The sequence below is a fragment of the Mixophyes fleayi genome, chromosome 2, assembly GCF_038048845.1.
Source record: "Mixophyes fleayi isolate aMixFle1 chromosome 2, aMixFle1.hap1, whole genome shotgun sequence".
Classification (NCBI taxonomy): Eukaryota; Metazoa; Chordata; class Amphibia; order Anura; family Limnodynastidae; genus Mixophyes; species Mixophyes fleayi.
The window spans coordinates 148,414,003-148,423,691 of record NC_134403.1 but is presented as its reverse complement, the minus strand read 5'-3'; the positions used below and the strand labels follow the sequence as shown (position 1 = coordinate 148,423,691).

General features: G+C 39.6%; 1 protein-coding gene across 1 annotated transcript in view; it reads left to right on the top strand.

The window, feature by feature from the left end:
• The window catches only part of LOC142139861 (uncharacterized), a 13,824-nt gene extending 5,064 nt beyond the window's left edge, over positions 1–8,760 (top strand). The window contains exons 2-5 of the mRNA XM_075197721.1: positions 7,139–7,526; positions 7,622–7,739; positions 7,950–8,139; positions 8,747–8,760. Coding sequence (XP_075053822.1) covers positions 7,139–7,526; positions 7,622–7,739; positions 7,950–8,139; positions 8,747–8,760 — 710 coding nt within the window. The remainder of the gene's footprint in view (positions 1–7,138; positions 7,527–7,621; positions 7,740–7,949; positions 8,140–8,746) is intronic.
• The last annotated feature ends 929 nt before the right edge of the window (positions 8,761–9,689 follow it).

The window sequence follows — 9,689 nt, the reverse complement described above, 5'->3', positions numbered from 1 at the left end:
ATTTTGTACATTATACAATATGACAGCTAGAATCTGATTGGTTGCTATAGACATCATCTTCACTTTTTCAAACCCGCAGTTTAGTTCATATACCCCCTTATCGTCAATGCACCCCTGAACATTTTGGAAAATATATTCCATAATGTATATACTATTAAGTGCATAATGCCATATAAAACATACAAATGCATTTATTTTAAGAAAATTATAATAATTTATTTTTATATTATAATGCTATAGGTTAAAGGGACATTTGAAAAACTACAAATGAATTAACCTAAGCATACAGTGATTACTATTTTTTGTCCAAGCAAATTGCTGGACTTGGGTTTAAACTTTCATTACAGAACACTCCTTTACATTCACTAAGCACTTACAGAACATCACATTACATGGGAGTGTCTTTAGTAAGGTAATTATAATTCCATATACAGCGTACCAATCATTTAGACAATGTTTTACCATTTTGAAAAATCCACAGTTTTATCTCTGTGTAAAACTCTGGAAGAAGAAAATAATTGCTTTTATTTACAACATGGTAGATGGTATCCTCTTACATGTCATATGAGTAAATAATTATCTGAAGCCTTAAAATATCTTCAGTAAATGATATACCTGTCCATGCATATGAAAACCATTGCGACTTTATGAACACCAAGGATATGTGTATTTAGTGACATATGCAGTTAAAGGACAAAAAACAGCTATATGCATTAATTTCACTTTAATAAGAACAAACATGGATATTCTCTATACTGCTTAATCCAGCATTGCTTAACTGCAATGTCTAGTAACTACTTGCGACAGAAAGGGCTTACTCTGCCACCTGTTATGTCTGTGACAACATGGGCTTACTCTGCTACCCTGTCCAGGAGTGGCTGGTTTTTAGAATTCACTTGTGATTACTCATCTATGTAGCTGCTGCACAACCTCTTTGCTGATGACTATGGCTGTTTTTTCTTTACTGCTTCATTACAGCAGGCAAAGTGTTTCCACAGGGTGCTAGTTTAAAAACAGGATAGCTGGGGGAGGAATTGAAGTGGTAGCTCTTATATGTAGGTCATAGGATTTCAGCAGTATAGGCATCTTGCAAGAGTAGAGCAGGATCTTTAAGAACAAAAGTGTTATTGCCTAATAGTAGCTCTTAAAAGAGTGGTTACACATCACTGAGAGGTAGTAATCACACATACATATGGAATACACAGAAAACACACATAGAATACAGAAATAGATGCTATTTATATAGAGCTAAAAGCAGTTTCAACCCCTGCCATAATTTCAGATAAGCATTTGAAATAATGGACCATTCCTAGCGGATGATTTGAACAGGGTAGAAGATCTGGGGGAGGGAATAGACTGCACTGACATAACCAATCAGGGCTAGCTTTGTCTGGCCAATGGACAAGGACTTTCATTTCTCCCTTGGATAGTCATGAGGACAGACCTCTCCTTTAAAATTCAGCAATATTATATATTAATAGTTAACACCAGGTAATAGCTCAATGAGCAGGGAACAATGGTTAATATCTAAATTTGGAATTTATACACAATTTACAGTAATTTGTAATTTCCAAATAACTGCATGGTTCATCATTGTTATGGTTTCCAAAGGAAAGCTACTAAGGGGGCACCTAATCAATGAAATGCAGTTGTCATGGTGATGCCTTTCCGATAGCATGGCTCAGACCAGATGCGTAATTAACACGTGATATCCAATGTCACAGCATTACCTAAACATGCTGTAGTCGCGCTCAATCTATAATAGAAATACATTTATGAAATTAGTTATTTCTTTTTATTTTCTTGTAGGGGAAGATGGTTCCAGCCACATTACTTTATTAGAGTTGTCACTTTTTATTAAAATTGTCATTATTATTAACATTTATTTATATAGCACTAGCATATTCCATAGTGCTTTACAATTGGGACTTATTTTTTACATGCATTCAGATCAGTATAATACGTAGGGCTGCCAAGAGGAATTTGGGGCCCCGGTACAGAAGCATTTTGTCCCGCCCCCCTCCACAGGTGATAAGCAAGGTTGCTGTAAGCCGCCGCTGGGCAGTGGTGCCTGAGGGGAGGTGCGTGGTCACATGTTGGTGGCATGGTCAACACGGGGCGTGGCTGTACTTCTTTAAGCATGACATATTGAGGGACATTCAATTGCTGGTGATGTGACAGGGTTAACCTGAATTAAATAATATGAGGGGTGGTAGAGGGAAGAGCTCTAGGTGTCAATCTGACACCCTGGCCCAGAGCTCGATTAAGGCTCTGGGGTGCCTGGGGCACTTTAGACAGGGGGCCTCTATGATGTAACATAGTTATCATTTTAGACAAATACACAGACAATGCTGTGTGCACTATTGTTAGGTGCACGCAGTTCTGCCTTCACAAGCAGTACACGGTGAAGCGGGACATACCCGCCAACTGTCCTTGCAGTCAGACCAAATCCTGACTAAACGAGATAGTCACTCAGATTCGGCACTGTGCCACCAGATTCAGGACAGTTGGCAGACTGTCCAGCTCTTTCCTACCTGTTCTTGTCACTTTCACCACTTGTGACTGCTGGTTTATTTAACTCAGTTCCTGCTTCTCTGGATGCTGGAATATTGGATGCCCTATTTGGAAAAAAAATGGCTACATAAGATTTAGTAAACTCCAACCAGTCCTGGTCTTAAATCAGTAGCACCCACGTTTTATAATTATGCCTCCCTCCATCCCCAACATTAAAATAATAATATTCACATTTTTTAAATAGATCTATTGCCCCCCAACCAGCCCTGACATTAAAATAATAGCAAACACATTTAATAAATAGACCTATTTCCCTCCAATCAGCCCCAACTTTAAATAAATAGTATTCGCATTTAATATATAAACCTATTTCTCTCCCTCCAAACAGCCGCAGCAATAAATTAAATACCATTTACGTTTAACAAATGTTCCCCAAACCATCCCCGGCATTAAATAATTTATATTCAAATTTAATAAATAGCCCTCATTCCCAAAATCAGCCCCATATTCAATTAATAGCCCCAAACCACCCCAGCATTAAATTAAAGGTCCATCACCTCACCTTAAATTAATAAGCCCCGCTATTAAATTAAATATCCCCACCAATAAATTAAATTACTCTACCATCACCCCACAAATAAAATTGTAACCATTAAATAATTAGCCCCCACCTGCACTCCACAATTAAATAGCCTGCCTCCCACACTATATTAAGACCCACCCTTCCCTCACATATTATATTAACATACTGCCCCCCCCTCACACACACTATATTAACATAACACACATAGGAGGGAATTCAATTCAGCCAAACTCAACGTGGCATTAATTCTATTACTGCTAATATGGTAATCTTTAACCCTGATTTCTGCTTGTGGCTCCCTGAGCTGCGAGCAAAAACCAGTATTAAACATTACCATATTAACGGTAATACGCACTATTAACGTAATATCGGTAATAGTGCGCAGGCCGCATCACTTTTGGCAGTAATGCGGCCAATTGAATTCCCCCCCCCATACACACATACACTATGTTAATATGCTGCCCCCACACACATATACTATACTAACATACTGCCCCCCCCACACACTATATTAACATACTGCCTACACACATACTATATTAACACAATACACACTATATTACCATAATACACACTTTATTACCATGATATACACACAATATATTTCCATGATACACACACACTATATTAACATAATACACACTATATTAACATAATATACACCATATTAACATAATACACTCTATATTAACATTTCCTCCCCCCTTTTTAGGTAGCTGGTCCCCTTCCCCATTCGTGGGTAAACCCGCAGCCGAAAAAACATTTTTTCAAAAAAATAAAAATATTTTATTTTTAACTATGTAGCTTCAGAGGGCCCCCGGGCCCCCCAGGCAGGCGTGGGCCCGTGTAAATTATACCTGCCCACCCCCCCCTCTCAGCTGCCCTGATAATATGATTAACCTCCAGCAGTCTTACTCTACATCTGCTTATAGCAAACATCCCATCGATGGTAGAATAGGAGACATTCAGTATTGCTGCAACAGTATTGTTGTTTTTATAAGGTTGGTTTAATTAGGGCTTAAGCAACTTATTTTATTCAATCTTCAACTACTGCTTGTCCGGGATATTCTTGATTTTCACATGGGCAGGGACAGAACAGAATGTAGCCAATGAAATCATCAGAGTGTTTTCAGCATAGCTTCATTACCAGATTATCTGCAAGTTTATAGCAGCAGATGATGGTATACATGTGACAAAGGCAGTGCCATGGTGTGAGTAGATGAATGGAGACAAGAAAGCAGCCACAGACTGAGAGTTTGATAGCTGAAGGAGCTGGGTCAAGGTTGTACAGTGGCTCCTGCTAAATTGCTAGATGAAAATGATGGTGTCAGACACCATTTCTATGAATCTAAGTTCAAACAATCAACTTGTTTTTCTTTGTCAACCTGATTCCTCTGCAGATAAAAAGTTTTAGGATGTCCAGATTTGTGATGCAACTAGGTGGCAAATAAAATACATCTCATTGCAGCTTTAGAACATCAACTGAGGATGACTCATAGCAAAGTGGATAATAGCATTGTAACTAAACAATAGCAGCGTGTGCACAGTAGCAGTGGTAGTAGCAGTAGTATGTAGTTGACAGAGAAATTCCTGCTTTATAGTATTGCATTATTGTAATATTTCTGTCCTCACAGACTTTTAAACTTTTGGCAATATGCAAGCATAAGGAAGGTTTACATGTAAAGTCAACTTGCAGTATTATATAAAAATAACTAAGCTACAGTACATGCAAGACTAACACATTTAAATTTCATACAACTGTTAGTATCAATCATAAGAAAAAATATCCATGTAAACATGTATACATAATAGCTGTAATTGCTCATTTGTTTTAAACTTGAATCTGAGCACACAATGGTTGAACACTGCAAATTTGGGGGAGGGCAATGCCAGTCCTTTCCCCTGAGACCCATAACTATGTATGAACTGGCCCTGGCATTCTCAAAAGAGCAGAGCAGGGTCCTCTGGCCTCCCGGCACCATAGTGGGTACACCCCCTGCAGTGGTGGTAGTTCCGCCAATGTGAGCACATATAGCTATTATTATGTCATACTATAACCAATTATTATTATATTATAATAGATAAATGTTAGGTGTTCCATGCAAGAAACACAAAAAGTTTTTTCTGTTATATTATAATGTATTGTATTTATACTGTAGGACCATATAGCATTCTTCAATAGAACATTCCACAAACTGTTTGAAGCTAGAGATAAAATGGAGGTTAACGTCATAGAGACGTTAACCTCCATTTTTGCAAAATGCATTGTGTTTTGCACCTTTGTGTCCGATTGGTCTGTCCAGTGCAGTGTAAGATGCATACCTAGGGCCTCATTTAGAGTCGGACGCATAGTCCATTTCAGGCACGTTCTGCACATTTCCACTGATGGGGCATGTGCAGTAAGCAGTTCCCTGCAGTTCCATATGCTTTTCAGACGCAAGTGTACACTGCGCCAGCTTGCGCCTCAGTACGAGGGAAAGGGTGGAACAAGGAGTTTTGTAGGTGTGACCGTGAATAATTCAGATACTATGGATATCTACCCGCAAAAGCTACCCTAGTCGGATCAAAACGCAGTCGAAACACACGTCAAACAATACTGAAAAAGTGCGGCAGGAATTAGGTGGCGCAAGTAGTTAGCTAGCTGCAAGAACTGGTTGCAGCTTCGTAGGGTATTACGAGTGGGACGCAACTGGGGTTGCATGCCACTCATAATACCCTACCAAGCTGCGGCACACTCCCACTCCTACTCTTTCATTTAAGTCTTAGACGCACATAGCGTCCGACTCTAAATGAGGCCCCTAATCTTCATTGAAAAACACTTTAGTGCAACACATTTAAATAAACTAAACTTTTCCATTTTCTCCTAAAATACTGCTCATTTGTAGCTTAAAATAACCATGCAATTGAGGAGACATCAGATCGGATTGTATTACATTTAGGTATTTTGTGTATGTGAATATTTTTATTACATTGGTTGGAGTGAGTCTGGAAATGTGCTTCTCTAACGAGGCCAAAAACAGATCTCATTAAAGGATATACAGTGAGACTCAAACACTGCTAGCTTTGACTGGGTTCAAAATTCAAGTCCTTTTGCAAATTGCCATGCCCACATTGCACAGCAAGGAATCCACCTAAAAATGTACCTTCTCCATCCCTCTTTTTCATTTTAATAATTTCACTCTGTAAAATGAAAATTCATTTCTGCCAGGCTCAGCAAAGCTAATAAAAAAGTCAGTTATTGCCATAGTTTAAAGCACATTGTATCTTATACTTACTTAATTTGAAAACCTTGATAAAAGGGATGAAAGATGCATGTTACAATTTTCCCCTGAAACCTGACCAGCTAATATTGTGCCGCCGGCACCACTAATACCACTTTCATACTGCCGCCCCTGCAATATCCCGGGTTTTTGCAGGGTCTCGGGGCGTCCCAGCTCAGAAACACCATTCATACTGCACCTCGGACCCGGGAATTTCCCGGGTTGACCCCATTCATACTGCACAAGTCTGTGCCCTGGCAATTTGTGGGAGTCATCACCAGAGCAGTTTTCATTGGCTGAAAAACGGTGATGTCATTGAAAGGTGACTGGTTTGTTGACGCATAAAGATGATGCTAAAGTGGGTGGTGATTGTTTACCACATTACTTTTCATCATGGCCGACGACTCACTTTTGTGTAGCCCAGAGTTCATGTTTACTAGTATTTTTTTGATGTTTTATGCAGCAAATGAGAGTTTGCTGCAGCTGCTGACACTGTGCACTCTTGCACAGTCCCAGTTCAGGAGGAGGAAGGCGAAGTTTATGGCACAACAGAAGAAAACTCGGTGTCTGTATGTGCGCAGGAGGAGAGCGTTTCTCAGGGCCAGCATTGCCTCAATTTTGAGATTCAGTGCTGCCAGTAACCGAACCATGCGTGCCAGAGAGCGTAGTCACGGAGAAGCTTTCTGGTCTACTGTGGAAGCGTTTGAGGAACAGCAGTGGATGCAACACTTCAGAATGTCACGTGGGACATTTAACTATGTGCTGGACCTTATTACCCCAGCACTTTCCAGGAAGGCCACTAACTTTGGGAAACCTATTCCACCATGTAGGTGCCTTTCTATTGTGTTGTGGTGGTATGCCACCCCTGGAGAATACCGGACAATCTCCTGCTTGTTTGGAGTGGGGATATCCACGGTGTGCACTCTAGTGCATGAAGTCACCACGGCATTGCTGGAAGCCCTGTATCATCGCTTCATCTCCTTACCGCAAGGTCAGCGCCTGGATGATACAATTGCAAGATTCCTGAAGCGTGGGTTTCCACAGTGTGCTGGAGCCATAGACGGGACACACATCCCCATCATTGCCCCCACAGACAACCATGCAGATTACTACAACCGCAAAGGCTGGCATTCCATCATTCTGCAGGCTGTGGTTGACCACAACTATTGGTAAGCATTTTTTATGGGTTTTTTGTATGTGACTGTGCCATGTGTAATGCGTATTGTAAAACATATTTATATATATGGGTTTTTTTTTATGTTAGTTTCACAGATGTTTTCATTGGGTGGCCTGGACATTCCCATGATGCCAGAGTTCTAGCAAATTCGGACCTTTACCAAATTGCTGAGGAAAGACAAGATGGCTGGCTGTTCCCTAGAGAGGTAAATATCGGTGTAATGTTGTATGATGTATTTGTAATTGAAGCTTATATACTATTGTTTGCTATCAATATTGTATGTATTTACTGCCCCTTTTTATATACAGATGTAACACTTGCAAAATGCATTTTCACCATATAGTACCAAGTGTACTGCGTTATTTGACCAATATTTTAAACATGGTGACGTGGAACTGCATGTTTTTATTTACAGAAATCTACGTTTGTTGATGGTGTGGAGATACCGGTACACATCATTGGGGATGCTGCTTACCCTTTGAGGCGCTGGCTGATGAAGGGGTTCACTCAGCAACATCACCTGTCTCAGGAACAGATCCGTTTTACACATACTCTCAGCTCTGCTCGGATGGTGGTAGAAAATGCTTTTGGGCGCTTGAAAGGACGTTGGCGCTGACTATTGAAGCGCATTGACATTTACACCAAGCTTGTGCCCCACGTGGTTGCTGCTTGCTGTATTTTACATAACATTTGTGAAATTCAAAAAGACCAATTTCTACCTGAGTGGAATGTGCAGGAATCTGAAATGCCAGTGCTGTCAGTGGACTCCAGTACTTTTGAAGGAGAGCGCACCAATACCTCTGCTGAACTTATTAGGACCACCCTCACTGCCAATTTGTCCTCACTTGTTTGAATGTACCACACAAATGTAAAATTAAAAAATATATGTTTATTTCACATATTGTATTTTGTTTTGTACATATTTCCTCATATGTCTCTTCACAACAAAATATAAAATGACACAATATAAAAGTGCTTACTTGCATGTAGAAAAAAATAAAATATATACATAAGTAGTAAACCCAAGACACAAATTTGCCCAAACAGTAAGTGCAAATTTGCTTTTCAGGTTATATATATATATATGAGAAGCTAACGGTGTGATTCCAGATCACATGTAACATACATGATAACAATTAACAGTGAAACATTTGACCATAGAACATGATTATTACAATTGCCTATATTGTGGCATTTCTGGTGGTGGAGTAGTTTGGAGTGGATAACCTGGTGGGTATTCTATGTTGGGGTTACCCATAGGTTGAGCATGTTGTGTATTGTGTACCGGGTTTGGAGGGTTATTGTTGCCTAAGATGGGTTGCCCCCGCTGGTACATAGGATAATGTCCGTCATAATAGTAAGGACTTGGAGGAGGTGCCTGCACCCGTGAGAGGAGTCTGTCCATGAATCCCATAATACACTCACGATTTTCGCGTAACACGCGTTCCTGCATGTTCATGATTTGCATGAGGAAAGAGTCCTGCAGTTCCCGCTCATTGTCCATGAAACGCTGCAGTTGTGTATTCTCGTGTTCCCTCATGGTGCTGTCCATCTCCCGCAGTTGATCCATCATGACAGTTGTCATTGTTTTAGTTGCTTGGTCCATTTTGTAGAGCCTTTTGCGTTTTTTTGGAACGTTGTAAACTGTACGTAGAAAAAACACAGTAAAACATACATTAAAATATATAATGTGGCAGAACAAAAAAGCAGTGTTGTAAGCTGATATGTGCTTGAGGCCTCCTCCCTCTTGCTCAGTAGTTTTGCACTGCAACATATGCGTGTTAATGTTTTAATACTTTGGAGTGTATTATATTTGTCTTTTGGGCTTTTTGTTGATATAGTTCTCTTTTTAAAGTTATGTAGAAACATTGGTGTTTGGTTTGCATTTATGTTGATATACTTCTATTTTTTTGACAGTTATGTTCAAACATTTTTATATTTATTTTTTTAGTTATGTAGATATATTTATTGGTATTTGGCTTGCATTTCGGTTGATATAGTTCTCTGTTTTTGGGACTTTTGTTTATACAGTTAATTTTTTTTTTTCAATTATGTAGATATATATGTATGTAGATGTGGTTGGTTATTATGTGAGATTATTAAAAAAACTTACTGTTGGAGCGTAAACTGGGACCTGGCGTAGACTTTGACACCG